At 36.9% G+C, this 16,885-nt stretch overlaps 5 protein-coding genes across 5 annotated transcripts in view; 2 read left to right on the top strand and 3 right to left on the bottom strand.

Moving 5' to 3' along the window:
- LOC134816912 (mucin-2-like) overlaps positions 1–16,885 on the bottom strand; it is a 765,431-nt gene that overhangs the window by 366,072 nt on the left and 382,474 nt on the right. The window lies entirely within an intron of this gene.
- Positions 7,060–10,339, top strand: LOC134817524 (uncharacterized). Its single transcript, XM_063826667.1, has 6 exons — positions 7,060–7,155; positions 7,430–7,581; positions 8,248–8,355; positions 8,550–8,681; positions 8,811–8,946; positions 9,133–10,339. Exons 1-6 carry the CDS (start codon positions 7,129–7,131, stop codon positions 9,853–9,855), a joined length of 1,278 nt encoding a protein of 425 aa, XP_063682737.1. The 5' UTR covers positions 7,060–7,128; the 3' UTR covers positions 9,856–10,339.
- On the bottom strand, positions 10,411–14,940 carry LOC134817075 (uncharacterized). The gene is made up of 5 exons (XM_063826181.1): positions 14,604–14,940; positions 14,391–14,467; positions 13,997–14,147; positions 11,048–11,197; positions 10,411–10,839 (listed from the first exon to the last, which is right to left on the bottom strand). The coding sequence occupies exons 1-5, from the start codon at positions 14,936–14,938 to the stop codon at positions 10,674–10,676; spliced, it is 879 nt and encodes a 292-aa protein (XP_063682251.1). The 5' UTR covers positions 14,939–14,940; the 3' UTR covers positions 10,411–10,673.
- Positions 12,490–13,872, top strand: LOC134817074 (conjugated bile acid hydrolase-like). Its single transcript, XM_063826180.1, has one exon. It carries the CDS (start codon positions 12,533–12,535, stop codon positions 13,670–13,672), a length of 1,140 nt encoding a protein of 379 aa, XP_063682250.1. The 5' UTR covers positions 12,490–12,532; the 3' UTR covers positions 13,673–13,872.
- LOC134816797 (trafficking protein particle complex subunit 2-like protein) lies at positions 15,332–16,836 on the bottom strand. The gene is made up of 3 exons (XM_063825791.1): positions 16,678–16,836; positions 15,928–16,039; positions 15,332–15,726 (listed from the first exon to the last, which is right to left on the bottom strand). Exons 1-3 carry the CDS (start codon positions 16,833–16,835, stop codon positions 15,565–15,567), a joined length of 432 nt encoding a protein of 143 aa, XP_063681861.1. The 5' UTR covers position 16,836; the 3' UTR covers positions 15,332–15,564.

Below are 16,885 nucleotides of genomic sequence, written 5' to 3'. Positions count from 1 at the left end.
TAAAAGTAAAACATGAAAACGGTTAACCATGCTCCGCATTACGTTCGCCAGAAACTTCAATTTCCCATCAAATTCATGTCTGAGAGAACATGTTATGCGGTTTTAGTAGTTGTTGTGGTGGAATGGGCCATGGCGGCAAGGATCTCATACCATCTTGGCCTTGCGCTAAGTTGCTATAATCTGCGTAGTAAAACTTTGGTCTACCTTTATATAAGTAATATAGTAATATAGGTAAGTAATATAAGAAGTTCGGTGATCAGATTCATTCCACGATATTGTCCATTTTTGAATTATTGAAATGTAATTGTATAGTTCTGTTGTAATTTTATTAATCAATGATTCAAACATTATCATAATTGGCATGGGGGTGGGGAGGGGGTAGTTTGGTATACGCATTACCCATTATCCAATATCCATGCCCATTTGACTACACGTGTTGAGCTGAGGAGTCAAGAGTAAATGTGCATTTAGCAATCGTTATTATGATTTATGTTCAAGAAAATCACACCGGCCGCATCTAAAGGACTAACTATTGCACTGGTTCTCTACTGTTATGTAGTACTACTACTAGGGAGAGATGCTGAGATGCTCGTAATATTAGTTGCATGTAGAGTTTTCTTGTCGTATAAGTTATATCTCATCTTTTACATGTTATACTATAACATGTAAAAGATGAGATGTTTGAATTAGTTTCAGTAATTAGAGATCATTCACATGCTGCGCGAATTATTTCAGATTATTAAAAACATAGCTACCGCTAGTGTGTAGAAATTTCACATAATATGTTTTCAGACGTTGCCCAAACCATCATTTTATCTTATCGGTTAACAGTTTGGTGTTAAGATAGCTGGTGCCGGCGGAGGGCGTACATGTGAATTGTGAAGCCTTAAATTTTAAAGTAATATGTGAACGATCCCTAATCTTGAAATGAAGCTCCAATTTCATTGACAACACTACAAAGGACCGCGAGACATCATGTAGCCTCATTTGTTTTTTTCCTTCATTATTTCTCCTGTTTTTGCCATTAGTCTAATATCTGTGATGGAGAATTGATGATTTTTCCTTTTTTAAATAAACATTAAATTGAATCATTCCACAACATAAATAAATACTAATAGTAATAGTAATATGAATGACATGATGGCAACCAGAATTGTATCTTGGATGCAATTAGTTACGATTAGCATTAATTGACTTCTTCTAGTTCTTGGATACTGCTAATTTCTATATCTTATCCGTATTTAAATCCATCAGTTAAATAAAGTTTTAAATTGTATTATTATATTTAGTTATATTGTAGCTGATGTACTTCTAATAATATAAGTACAAAGGTGATCTTTGTCCACCCAACACCTATCACTTTCTATACAAGTGCTTAACGTGCTATTTGCCGCGCGCTATTCTACATTCCAAAAATATAAACTTGAAACACCTGCCCATTCTAGAAGCTATAGCTAGATACCACCAATTAGTTCTTTGTTAATCAAAAACTAAATACCTCCTGTCACTTAATACGAGTGGACCATTAATAACATTTGAGATCTTATCAGAATCAGTGCTAGAAGCACAAAGCAGCTGTTGCACTAATAGTAATACAACATCTACTATAACATTTAATATAGCATCCACTATAACATCTAATATAACGCCAGCTTTTCAATAAACTGTTCATTGGTCTGCTGGACTTTGTTACTATTATAGTAAGGTTCTGTTTGATCGTTCTACTGAATACTGTCTCGGTTTCCAAGAATCATAAACTGTATTGTAGGATAAAGTAAACAAATTGTTTTCAATATTGTTATCGGTCGGACAGCAGTACAGATATTAAATTATAAATTCAACGATTTGTCTGGATATTTTGTAAATTATAGCCTAAGAACGTTAGTTTGCTCTGCGTGTTATTTTACGATCAAAAAGGATTTAAAACATAAAATTGCCCATTTCAGATTGAATCCTCGAACAGCTGCACACAAAGATAAAGTTGGTTTACTGATTAATAGGTGACGATTTAGTAATCTCTGTATATTGTAGTCACCGCCAAAAGATTGTCGTGTTTCTACTTGTAAGCTGCTTGTGCGTTTTGTGTTTGTGACTCGATCGTCCCAGAACCAGTTCAGCCAGAAAAACACTCCAAGTAATCCATGGTGGTAATTTTTAGAACGCTTTATAGCTTTTTAGCAAGAAAAGTAACTTCCCAAAAGCAGTTCGTGAGAGTTCAATGTGGATTCCATTAAAATTCCATTACACATTAAAAATGACAGTTTTTAAAGCCTTAGTAAAAGGCTTTATAGGAAAAGAATGAATTGAACGATTTTCGAGGATTAATTCGGGTTCCTGCACTGCATGACTTTAGTCACTATAATTACAATAGTTACACTATTGAGTCCATTCGCATATCAGCTTGTACAGTTTATACAATTACAGCCATGTACTGGGTACCAACACTAATTGTGTGCAAGCACCCTTTGGGAGCTGATCTTGTTCGTTCAATAGAGGATTCTGATTATGCCTAAAACAGTAAGGACTACCGGTGGAGGATGCATTCTCAACCTTCCTACAGCATCTTGCAGTTGTTCTGTTCATTATTGATTATGATGATTTCGGGAAGCTTTTTCTTTACGCTCTCATCATATTGCACGATGAGATATAATTGTTCATTTAAATTGAATAATTGTTTGTTTGTTTGTTTGTTTATAGAACCCGTCCCCAATCTAGTATCGGAAAATATTTTAACTCAGTTCTGAGTGTGAATACGGGTGGTACCTGCATGTGTGTTCATTAAGCATTTAGAGTTCTGTGAAACTGCAGTTACAATTGTGCTAGATTATTTTTAGTATTTACGATCGATATCAGATCTCTATCACTACATGCTTCCTTGTATCACGTGGTGACCCCCACGGTCGCTTCACTATAGTATACTGTAGAGTTTCGCCGATACAGGGGGAGCCGCGCACTCGTGCGCGGCGGGTCATACAACGTATGACAAATGCTTCCAAAGTTTAAATTTCCAACTTTCTGCACAATGGACTGGAATGTTTGAAAGAAAGAAAAAACGTGATATAGAAATAAAACCTATGGTGGCTACTGTGCTACTGTCACACTCACTGAGTATCTTTTAAAATAATGCGGATTTTGTTAGGCTTTTAAATTTAATAGCCTACCGATTGCCATCTTAAACTTAATTTATATTTCTTACCATGCCTCACCTAAGAAACATTAGAGTCTAGACACGATGCACCACAGCTAGGAACCATACGACATTACAACTGGGCGTAAGTGAAATTGCAAACAATGGCACTGTCCACTGTCCACACTGTTCCAGGCGGTAGACAATATAAGCAGCTCTGAGCTTTGTGAAATTACAAACATGTGCGAAACAACATTAAGATCCGTGATATTATGGGATATAACTATTCGTTTTTAAACTTAAAGCAAGTGGTTATTAATATTAATTGCTTTTACTTTTAGTTTTAGCTCTGGAAATTTAATTTTTTATGTTTAAGCCTAGTTCACATTTATTTAATTTTAATGACGCATATAATAATAAATGTTAAATCTAAATTTTGTAACTTCTATGCTTTTCTTATCAAGGGATATTTTGGTTACATATGCATAATTATACTACTCTTCAAATTCTAATTTATTCCATGCAGTCACCTCATTTTAATTATGGCTTCCCCCATATTGATTTTCAAATTTCAACCCTTCGGCTTCATGTTCATCGCGATCGGCGATCGTCCGCCGATGGTATACTTATCAGAATTGCAACTTTGACAAAACATCAAAACATGCTGCGCCTACGTTAGTTCAAGTTGGTAACAACGTGTCAGAAATCATTTGCATCTCGATGTAAATATAAAATGCTTTGTTTGTATAGACAGCTTAACTCGCTTTTCCTTTATAAACTTCAGCTGTGATAACATCTATACTGTGTGTTTTAGTGCTTTGTTTACTTCGAACTGTTTAATCATTAATGAATGTATGAACTTTTGACTGATCAGATTCACTTTTAAACTGTCGTCAGTAACTTTCCCACATATTCTATTATTTTTATGGCGGATAGCTTTAAAGTTAACGCTAAAACCGTTATACAGCTAAACTGTTCAAATCTGAGTTGAAAAGTTCCATCGGCCCAAAGTGTGTAAGTAATTTGGTTTGAAGGCCAAAAGCATTGACACACGACACAGTGAGGGAAAGTTTAACTTTAAGGCATACCATAAGGGGTCGTTCACATATATTACGTAATCAGCCGTAATCAGAACACGAGATTTAATATGAACTATAATTTTCATATTTCTTCTTAACTATGTAATTGTATATTTCTAGCTCAATCAGCCGAAAATTTGTCGAACAGAATGATTTGCACAGATACCGTAATTTTTGTCATAAATAATAAATAATAGATGACATGTCAATATTTGTTTTTAGTTAATCTACTGTGGACAGTTAAGATCAACAACTTTTCAATTATAAATATGGCTAGTAATGATATTGATTCAATGGACATCGTTTCGGGGATCGTTTAAATATTATTGAATCACTTTTTGGCAATTTTTTAGACATATAATTATAGGCTCATCTAATTTTGAATTATATCTGACCATCCAACTGATCTATAAACCGATGAGTACCGACTACCGACAGTCGGTAAGCTCGGCAAAGTTCATTCCTTTGGGCCGCCACCCCGCCGAGGGCATACTTATTAAATTTCGGAAGTGAGATAATTGCAGGTCGCAGGAATATTCTTCAAAAATGATATGACCCAGGCCAATTTTCAACGCGTATCATGTGACAATTAAAAGTCACTAAGGTACCAATAAAGCAACGTTGCTAGCAATTTTTCTTGAAAAATTGTCGATATAAACTGCACCCAGATCAGAAGCGATATTGGTTCCTCTTATCTGAAATTATATCTGACCACCAAACTAGTCTGTAAACCCCGAGAAACTTTAAGGTATTAGTTTTATCATTATCAGTTACCATTGTCCAACTTCGTCTGGAGAGGTTTTTGCCATGGAAACAATTAACAACATATTAAAAGTTTTACCCGCCAGTAATTGCATACTGGTTATAATTATCGTCATTGTAAATACCATTACCTAGCGGCTAGGAGCCAACAGGATATAACCCAGACTTAGTAGGCTGTAAGGCTGTGGCCACATTATTGATGAGGTCCGATGAGGTAGCCGTTTCTTTTGCAGAGATTGAAAGCTCTGATCGAGCTACACTGCACCTTATTTGGCAATTATACGTACTTACAATTATGTCGTACCAAGCATCTTTTAATTGACTGTTTATGATCCGATGTTATCGACAGAGAGTCCACTGAAACGTCATATAACTACAATTACCATTGTTGTGAAAGTGAAGTCGATGCAGGGGGCATTTCGCTGGAGACCATATCTGTTATTTGTTATTGTTGCTAATAATAAACACAAAACAGAGAAGCTTTTCACTGTTTCAGTTTACTCCTACGATCCAAATTTGTCACGAATCATTTCAGCTCACAACAAAATATCCAGCATTTTGTCAACGACCAAACCCTACCTTTTGTCTCCAAGACGAATTTAACTTGTTTTGAGGGATAGAGGGATAAGGTAGCTATAATGGAGCTAAGATTACGAAACTCCAATCGGAACAAAGCGGCTAGCTGTGTCTGAAAGCCGGGAGCCATTTTAACTAGACATTCGTTTTGTGTGCTGCTGTGTGCAGTGCTGAGTCTTTTAGCGAGATCATTGTCATTGATATTTGTTTTTTGTTGTGTAACAGTAACAACTATTTAGAGTTCTTTAGTATCAGTGTCATTAGTCATGTTCAACTATTTGTGTGATACTGATATAATAAGCTGGTCATTTCACAGGTGCGGCGATTAAATTGTTTCAGAGCCTATAAAAATTGGTAATGTGTGGCGGTGGTTCATTTAGTTTTAGCTCAAGAGTCAAGCTTGTTGTCATTTATCACGGGTACACTGGTACACAGGTTGTAGGTTTTTAACCTACCAGGACGCACGCCGAGTTGGACTCGTCGACGGTCCTGTTAATATTTGGAACAAATATTTTACGAGTATCACCCGTTAAGTACACAGGCTAAAAAACCCGTTTAACAGCTGATTTGTATCATTAGTCACAAGTCTCACGACCAAATGGAGTTTTACAAGTGTTCAATTCTGGGGTTAATACAAAATTTCAAAATGATTTCTTCGTGATTTTAAGGCCCAAGAAGGGTACTCCACCCATCGGCCATCTCCAAAGCCATAGTACATTGCACAACTAGGAGAACTATTACAGAGGGTACATTATTTTATGGCCAACGACTTGATTGCTGATATTTAGACAATTTAAAGAAATTAAACTTTTCTTACTATTTAATGGCCAGAACATTTGTATCATATCCGTGTTTGGTGTGACCACAATCCGTTAATCAGATGTTTCCAGTTTCGTTTGCTTTACACTCTGCGTGTTTCTAAACTCCTTGTCCAGTTTGCCACACCTTGCATTGCAGATCTATTGATCCTCGAGTAAAATACACCTGTCGACCCTGATCACTGATCAATGCGCTATACTTTTTTAACAAGTTACAAATTAAACCTCGAATTATACGTCAATCGAAACATTTAATTTTATGTCCTGAGTATGCCAGGCCATCAAGGGATTAAAATCTATAACAAAGATTTTGGCGACATTTAATACGGTGATTCGCGTCAATTAAGTGGCTAATAGTAATCCCATATTCAATAATTGAACATAAACAAGTACCAAACTTAACGCCTCGTCACTAATAACCTGGTGTTGGGAGTCTTAATATAGGAATCCGAATATGTTTTGTGTTAATTAAACTGATCATTAGGGATCAGGAGTCTTAGCACTGCTCTGTGGATGGTTACTGTTAGGAAATCCCATTTTTCGTATTCTCGAATCATAGCTTCCGCGGGATCCCATAGCTTGTTATCACATTTTTAACACCTTATAATTAATGATGCCATTTGTGTTGTTTACGATTTTAACACTTACGAGGCATTTTAACCGAATTTATACTGATGTCCAACCTAATCTGCCCAGCTTATTGAACATTAAGATGACACAAAAGAGATTCCGGTAAATATCAAAAACTTGAGTGCGATTAACGAAAATGCCTGATACCAACCTAACATTCGCGGTAAGCTTAAAATTCTAGCTTCAACTTAAATTTCATTTCAGTAGAAATATACTCAACGATCCACAAAAATCCAAAGGCCTAAATTACCATGGTTATGTATTACCAATTATCACTCTCTTGTTTGCTTAATATTCCCAATAAATTCTTATGCCAGCAACCATATCATAGCATTTTACTGATTAGTGCATCTTAATATTACCAATTATTAAGATGCACTAATCAGTAAAATGCTATGGTATGGTTATGTCGATTCAACTTATCTGCTTATTTTTAGGCGCTGAAGTGTCCAACACCCGACAGTTTCGACTGGAACAAACGAACCGACCTAGTCCAGGGTATTGTATTCACATTTGTGGGCATAGCAACTATTGTACTGAACTTCGTCATGGCTGCTGTCTACAAAATTAGGGGATTTGGAAAACCGACGTAAGTTTTAATCTCTAGGTGTGAAAGTATTCATCCTTCATTCAAGGTTAAGATTGCATTAGAAATTCCTCTATCTTTTATAAATTTACAAACTTTTCAAAGTTTCTATTTTCTAAATCCCACGACTGAGAGATATTCGACTGCGATAATAAGTTGGATTTGTCATCAAACCTCGCCTAATTGTAAATCCTACAGATTATTCTGCAGGGTAAATGTGAATTGTGAGTGCATATATAATTATACGGTAGATGCGCTCACAATTCACATCACTCTCACTTCACCACCATCAGTTCAGCTTAGATTCAGATCAGTGCAACAATACGACTATAACTATAAGATCGTTAACCTGTTCACCTTATCCTTATCCCTACAATCTAATTTTATGCCCCAGCTATCACTCGAGAACCTAGTTCTACCTCAATCTTCCAGCCGTATGTGATATCGTCCCATCATATTAGCAATTAGAGTACAATGCTTTCCAAAAAAAGTTTCAACCAAATATTCTACGTTCAACTTTATAACTTCACAATTATATTGTGACTCCCTATTTCCCTGACAGGAATAGAGCTGCAGACGATTTACACATGTATTTTGAAAGCTCCTGCTAAAACAAACTTTTCGTATCACTTATATATAGTTATATGTTTTAAACAAATCCCCCTCCAGGAATAGAGCGATGTTCTGTATCACGCTATCTGACGTAGGAGGAGGGTTTGTGGGGCTGTATGTTGGGATCTATCTGCTGGCTGCTAAACGCTGCTGGTTCGATACATGGTACGTGGTAATATATTGATTTATAAATAATTAGTTATACTAATTAAATAATATCATACTGGTTCAATCGTTAAGAGGTACAATCTTATTTGGAAACAAATTATAAAATCTTATATTTTGAGAATGACAAAGTACGTATTTCAATTAAACTGCACGATCTGTCACCCGCTCATCATGCCCATTCATATCTCCAGGTATCTAGATGAGATAATGTGTTATCTGTGGCCCATGCTGTGGTTGTGCTGCACTTTTGCTACCACCCAACTGGTTCCTCTTATCAGTATCATACGCTTTGTGGCAGTGGTCATTCCTCTTAAATTTAACCTGTGAGTTATCAAATCAGTAGATTTCAAACTCAAGATTTCAGCTACAAAACTACAAATACATCGGATAAGCTACATCTCAGCAACTGAAGGCATGAATAGCAAACCAGGAATCTCACGTTAGATTTTCAGGATGAAATCGAAGCACGTCATGCTAGCGATGTTAGTGTCAGGAGCACTCTCTTCAGCTGCTGCACTATACCCCATATTCTGTGGGGGTTTCATGAAGATACCCCAACAAGCCATGTGCATATTCGATCTTACACAGGTTTGTTACTCCAAACATTTCTCCATTAAGCTATCATTACAAGTTATCATTGCAATTGCAATGGCAGGGTATCAGAGTCTGACAGGCTTATAAATGACTATTTAGTTATTTGCACACTCGATAGCTTTGATTTCGTTTTCAGAAAAACATTCAGAATTGTTGTTTTAACACTTTGACATTCCTCAGAGAAGTTTATTAGCGGCACAAGTTTACGGCTGGATCTTCAACTTCCTCCCAACAATAATCTCCGTGATAGTGATCATCGTAACAAACACCTGGATCGTCTGCAAGCTCATGAAGCCGTCAAGAGTTCGGGCTAGAAGACCATCAATACCCATGGCATCGGTCATTGGAAACCAAACAGTAGGCAACCTTGGCACGGTTCCTGAGGACTCCATAGTGATTGAGAACCGCTTATCAACCGCTAGTCAAGTGAGAATAGACATACCCAGCGTGTCTCAACAGTTCAAACGGAGGGTAACCAAAATAGAGACCAGAGCAAAGAGTCTTGCAGGCAGAAAAATTGTGAGCGGCCAATCCAAAACAATATTCTACCTCGCTATGCTATACCTGGTCTGCTACGCTCAGAAAGTTTGGATATATGGGTTACTGGTGGCCTGGCCTAATAAAAAGTTTCACGAACTGCTGCCTCTTCATATGTCGACAGATGCTGCCGAACTTTTCTTCCGCATATCAGACTACTGTGTCACTATTAACTCATTCCTCAATCCAATTATCTACTTCGCTTTCTCTTCAAGGATTAGGCGAGAGTTTTTGCACGTGCTGAGTTGCGGAAGCGCGGGGGCTTCACATATCACTACAGCGGCCTCTAGGGCTGGTCAGAGCAATATGAACACTAACACTAACACTAACAGCATTATTAATTCTCCCCAGGCCAACAGATCGTAAACAGCAGGGCAACGGATTGTAAACTTATTGTAACGTTTTGTAAACAGATCGTGAACTTAGTGTAACGTTTTGTAATTGTAAACAGATTATAACATTTTAAAAGCTGATTGATAACAGATTGCGAACAGATTTTAAACAGATAGGACTGTGCAATCGCAATTATCGAATAATTATTAATTCCCCCAATGTATTACAGTTGCATGATTGAGAAATTGCAATTTAGAAAAGTTAAGCAGAAATTGCGTTTTTCGCCACTAAGTTGTGAACTACACTACATCTTGAATACCAACATTTAACCTTTTAACTTTTGAAGTTCTACCTGAGATCAGAATTCTTTTTCTTAATTTTTGTACTAAGTTGTGAAAATCATGATTATACAATTATAAAGTTATATTATATAACTTATTATTATTAAACTCTATAATTTATAGAGTTGACATTCTATTATATTTATGTATTCGGTTCGAAGCTGTTTTATGTTTTGACATTTTTGCAATCATTTCATTTGTTAAGCACTGATAACGTTTACCAAGAGGTAACAATAAATAAACCGAATTCAAAACATGAAATTAATTATATAGATAGCGAGTAATTTCTACAATCTAATTTATAAAAATCAGTCGAGTATCGCTTACTTTCAATTCAGAATGACATCGTAGTCGTTCAGACTTTCAGAAGAAGCTATTTCTAATAAAAAGTCAATTTGAAACAATGCCTTAAATTCCGTATTGATCCCGGCCCATTTTACTTTGAAAAATAATTTACCTATCTTAAATACAAAATCCTAAACTTGAAGTATAGGTTGAGAAAACTGTCCCTTACGACGGTGGGTCTAGAGGTGCCATAAGGTTTCTAACCGGCGGCTTCTTTTCTTTCGATTGTGACTTCTTCAAGATGTAACCACGCTTGCTCGCTTTAGCAGCGTCGGACTTGATGCTGAGTCCTTGTCCTTTTTGTTCCAAATCAACCCACTTAACATTTAATCTGAAATGACGGGATATAAACTTAAGTAACTAACAAAATTAAATCTCATATATGTAACATTCAACCTAAAACCAACAAACTAGATCCTATGACAAGACCTTGAAGTCGAGCATCAGTACCTTTAACAGCGCATCTATCGAATCTTATACCAGATTTAATAACAATTATACCTGACTAAGTACAATTAAACAAGATAGAGTAAACTTACCGTCTAAACTTATCGATAAGATTCTTAGGTGCGAATTCGGGTCCATCTTTCATGGCCCGCATGAGAGGGACCTTGTGGTGAGGATATCGAGGGAGAGGACGCTGGTAAACAGGACTCACTTCTCCTATCTTCCTCGTCAGATCTGTTACACTGAGGGAAAGGGATTAGGATCATTATAAATGTATGGAATATCTTCCATCAGTGAGGTAATATTACCATTGCCCCCCCCCCCCCCCCCCCATTCTCCTCCGCTAAGTTTGTTTGATAGGATTGCAAGCAATGCTTGCATCGCGCATTTATGCATCTAAGTCAAAGTGGCGTACTACGTACGTGATTATTTCGATTTGACATATTATTGCGTTCAGATCACGCGCGTGCATAAATTGAAAAACTGCGCGCGCATTTTATATTCCAACACAATCGCACTGGACCTCTGGTTTGCTCGATCAATTTCATGTTATGATTTCATTTTCTGTTGCGCAGGGTTTTGGTTGTAAATTGTAATGAGTCTTATTTGTGGTACTAATGACAATACGATACTGTCTTTATCATATCATTGAACAACAACTTCTGATCGGCATTAGAAAATTTGCTTACAGTGTAGCACCATTAATCCTTCGACTACAATTCTTCGGGAAGTGAGAACCATGTATGATACGATTCGTTTCTAATGCCGAATTTTATTATTTGGTCATTTGACATTAAGTCCCGAACTAAAATCACACCATGGGTATAAACAGCTATAGGCATTGCTACTAGATAACTTCTTTTAACGTAGCCGAAATTGAGCAGCGAGGAATTGATCCGCTGAAATAACTTCTCATCCTCGAAAATTGAACACAGTTTTCTAACTTTTAATGAAACAGCCGTTTTTATTTAGAATTTCTGGTACTTTTGACGAACATTCTCCTTTATACGTAACCAAAATGTTAAACTTTCCCTATGTCTTGGCTATTTACTATTAGTATTACAAGACGAGACGTTTCAATAATTTTGATGATGGATTAGTAGTTCTACAACATGACAAAGCATTCGGATTCCATGTCACATGTTAGGGCTCGTTCAGATTTTGATATTCAACTCGCGCGGCGTAAAAATTATTAATACACGTGTATTATTCATCGGGCTGTATACATATATATAACTTTGCGAAGAAGAAGAAATGCTTGCAGAGGAGTTTTATCCGAGTATATCAGGCGCGCATGCTTCAGATTAGCCATTAATCACGTACGTATCTTTAGTTTAGCCATTAATCACGTACGTATCTTCAGTTTAGATTTTTGTTTTATCTGTAAAAAGGTAAATGTTCCACATAAAAATTGGGAATTTTTGATATTTAAGTTCTTTTCTCGATATAATAATACCATTTCATGCTGCTTGATTCTTTGAATTTACGAGGATTTAAACGTTTATGATTGCAAGTGCAATCGATAATAATACCACGTAACCTTAAAAATCTATTAACTCATTAGCTTAGGTTGAGCTATGAAACTGTTGCTAACTGTAGCCACACTGTTGGTTCTGAGTGAGCAATGTCAGGAAATCCGGATGATCGCGAAAGACGGATCAGTTGTCGTTGGTAGGAGTATGGAGTTCGCGACAGAGGACAGTTACCTCCTGTCTTTCCCAGCCGGTTCTCAACACAACATGCCTGAACTTCCAAACTGCGCAGAATCATTCGAGTTCGAAAGTAAGTACCACACATTCACTACAAGGATGAGGTTACAGAATGGCAACTGGTCTCAATTTGATAGTGATGGCATGAACAGTGCTGGACTATCCGCTAGCGCTCTCCACTTCCCCGAGTTTTCTTACTTTCCAGAAAATGAAACTGTTCGAGGAGAAAACTGCAGCAATGCTGTCTCCCAAATCCGACTCGTCGAGTACGTTCTGGCCAGCTTCGCCAATGTCCATGAAATTAGAGAAGCCATTGACAACAACACATTCCCCATGGTCTACTCAGAGGAAGACTTCAACATGACTCACCCAGTTCACTATCAGTTTGTTGACAACAGTGGTGAAGGAATGGTCCTGGAGTACACAAAAGAGGGAGGAAGAAGGATGCACAACAACACAATCGGTGTGTTCACCAACTCCCCAACCTTTGATTGGCACATGGAAAATCTGAGGAACTACCCACAGCTTCGAAACAAGAACAGGGAGGGATTCAGCTACGACTTTGAAGGTGAAAAGTTCTTCCTTCCCTCTGGATCGGGTTCAGGATTAGCTGGTATTCCTGGTGATTACATGTCTTCTTCCAGGTTTGTCAAAGCTGCTGCTCTGCTCAGATTTGCTGACAAACCACAATACAGGAGTGATGCCGTGATGCAAACATTCCACTTGATGAACGCTGCTGATATTCCCAAAGGAGTCATCAGAGACCACAAGAAGTCTGATCACGAGGATTATGTTCTCTCAGACTCTATGTATGTGGTGGTGAAGAGCTTGTCAGATGGTTGCATGTACTACCGGGCTTACCATGACATCTCCGTCCGACGAATCTGCTTCAGCAACATGCCCATGGACGAGATGAGATTTAAGAATATGGAGAGAAGATGGCAAAACAGCTATGACGACATCAATACCGATAATATGGAAGCCTTTGAGTTCAATGACTCAAACTAATAACGACAATTGTAATAGAATAGTAAAGAAACTGTTATTTTCGTACACTGAATGATTGTTTGTACACTGAATGAATTTGAAATAGAGGGAATAAATTTCGCAACATTTGTGGTTTTTTTAAATTGATATTTTGGTTATTATATTTCATACGAAATAGGAATTGATTTATTTTGATACATTATTTTCAAAAACTTTTTTCAGTTCGCTGTCTAATTTGACGGGTATCTGAAGTATAGTAGAGATTATTATGATAATAATATTTTTTAAAGTTAATGGATACCATAAAATTACAGAATATTATAAAGAGAGAAAAGTTTATCTAACCTGATAAATTCGAACGGAAACGACTCCAGATAAGTTAGTGCTGGTATCAATGTATTTGACTGGTATCCCTTGAAAGCTATTCTACATTTCTTAACTCCGTATTTCTTCATAGCTCCTCTCGCTCGCACGAGAAGGAGTTGAACTGTCTTAGCTGGGAAAATGTCAGATTTAGATTAAGTAGTTGATCGATTGACACTGAGACACAACGTATGTATAAAGTGTATACAATATACATGTACACTTTATCTGAATTAATTTGTTTGCTTAAGCCCACACATCTATTTCTCTCAACCTGATGAAAGAAGTAAAATATCTGCTGATAAGTTCAAAGTTCAAATCAAATATAATAGGATTAAGTAAGCTATACTGTTAACTCATTAATGTATAAACTTACCTTCAGTGCGCTGCTTAAACCCATATATCTTGAGGTCACATGGAAAACACGACCACAAGCAGTCCAACTCATCTAGCCTGGAAATAGGATTGAAACATGAATATCAGCAAATAAGCAAGTGTTTTACATTCATAGCAGACTGGATCTTGAAAGCGAGAGAAAATACGATTTAAAACTTCAAACTTTTTGGAAAGATTTTGGAAAGTTTCTAACTTATCGGGAGCATGAAATGACACCGCAAAGTCCGTCCAAGAACAGTGTAGCATTAAAACTGGAGTCTGGAAGAATTGCGGATCTGAAAACAGACTTGCTTGATTTTTCATAAACCATTTTTTTCTAATTTCGATTTCTTGTAGCTGCACAGTACTTTCCGACTTGAAATGTTCATCACTTGACGAGATTACTTGCGAATCAACGCTTGAAAAGTGCCGAGTGCAGATTGTTTGAGGGTTATGAATTAGAGCTAGAGTGGGAAGGTTGGGCTGGATCTTTGTTAGTAAAATCGGGGCACCTTTGAGAAGGCTCCTGGACAGAAGACGGAGATTCATGGCTAGCTGCGGATTTATTTAGTTAAATCAGTCACAAAAAAGGTTTTGGTGTATGTCCCCTTAAAGGGTTTACTTACTGATATAATAATAAATCTAAGAACTGATGGGCTTAGGAAAATTATTTCCCAGGACAAATAAACCTATCATTAACATTAAAGTCTTGATAAACATTAAACAGTGGGCAGTATCGAGATAGCCCGACCACTGTCCGCGGACAACTGTCCGCGGACAGTTGTCCGCAGACACCTGTCTACCAGATCATATTAAACAGTGTTATTAAGTTCCAAAGACTTCAGAGACAACTTAATCATCATCGAAATCAAAATCATAACACAAGTTTCTCAGATAATTCTCAAATTATTAAAGAATTTAATCAAAATTAAACAAAAATAATATCTAAAAACGTTCACTGGTAAATTCTCGAAGTTAAAATGGATGTCATAGAATTTATTCATTACATCATCCAGCAGTCAACATCAACAAAAAAAATGGAAGAGGCCGGGTCAGTACTGATATCCTATTCAACCCGGCAATTGACAATCTCACCAAAACATGACATCTGACATCTCAACACCATCTTATTAGTCACTTATTGGTCACTAATAACCACGTGATACCACGTGTTCTCATGATATCCGAGCACTCATATAGTTACTTCTCAACAACCCTGATATGGTCTTCTTGAAGGGAACACTGCTGATAGGGTCTCCTGGCATATAGAAAGGATTGCAGACCAGTGATATGTAGGCACTGTGTATCCGACTAAACAACTGCCTGATATCTCCATCCTGAATATTACTTTTAATAATATTACTTCGTATAAAAATAGAGATCATACGGTTTTTGTACAAATTTCTCGGCAGCGAATATTTTATGGGTAGTGGGTACGTGTGTAATGTGTATGTTACGATAGATGTTATGTGCCTTCGCAAACAAAGGAGAAAAAGGATATAAAGAACGAAAGTTGATATAAAGTTGAGTTAATGTACCTTTATTGGGTGGTTTACTGACTCCAGTACAACGAATTTAATCTTTGTGTTTGTAACGTATCCAAATATCCTGTAATCCTCGTTTGGGTAGAGCTGTCCCAAATACAGGTCCCTGTTGATGAAAGGAAAATGACAAAATCTGCTGTACATTTACTTAGGTAATGGAGCCATGATGACAAAATCTGCTGTACATTTACTTAGGTAATGGAGCCATGATGACAAAATCTGCTGTACATTTACTTAGGTAATGGAGCCATGATGACAAAATCTGCTGTACATTTACTTAGGTAATGGAGCCATGATGACAAAATCTGCTGTACATTTACTTAGGTAATGGAGCCATGATGACAAAATCTGCTGTACATTTACTTAGGTAATGGAGCCATGATGACAAAATCTGCTGTACATTTATTTAGGTAATGGAACCATGATGACAAAATCTGCTGTACATTTACTTAGGTAATGGAGCCATGATGACAAAATCTGCTGTACATTTACTTAGGTAATGGAGCCATGATGACAAAATCTGCTGTACATTTACTTAGGTAATGGAGCCATGACGCTAAGTTATCAGCCGGTCTTGCCGTCAGATATAATATATATTTAAAGTCACTATTGTGACGGTACATTAGAACTAGACAGCAACAAAGTGTGAAGGGCCTGAACGGAACCCCTCGGTTTCAGTTCCTTGTTTAACACTATATAATATCTAGAGATCACCTATATAATAATATCTAGAGATCACCTTACCTAGGATCGTTAGCAGCCTTGGTTGAGTTCAGTTTCTCCTCTATTACATCAATAGAAGTGTGCACAAGAAAGTGCATCTTTAGAGAATCCTCCGTGTTCTCGCAGGTTAGGTACAGGGGGCAGTTGTCTTTCGTTAGAATAGCTATACAAACCGCCATACTTACTGGAGTGAAGGATTACATTAAAGATGTATGTATTAGTATTAAAT

This window comes from Bolinopsis microptera, chromosome 6 (assembly GCF_026151205.1).
Source record: "Bolinopsis microptera isolate Bmic1 chromosome 6, MBARI_Bmic_1.0, whole genome shotgun sequence".
NCBI classification, from domain to species: Eukaryota; Metazoa; Ctenophora; class Tentaculata; order Lobata; family Bolinopsidae; genus Bolinopsis; species Bolinopsis microptera.
This window is presented reverse-complemented; position numbering and strand designations above follow the sequence as displayed.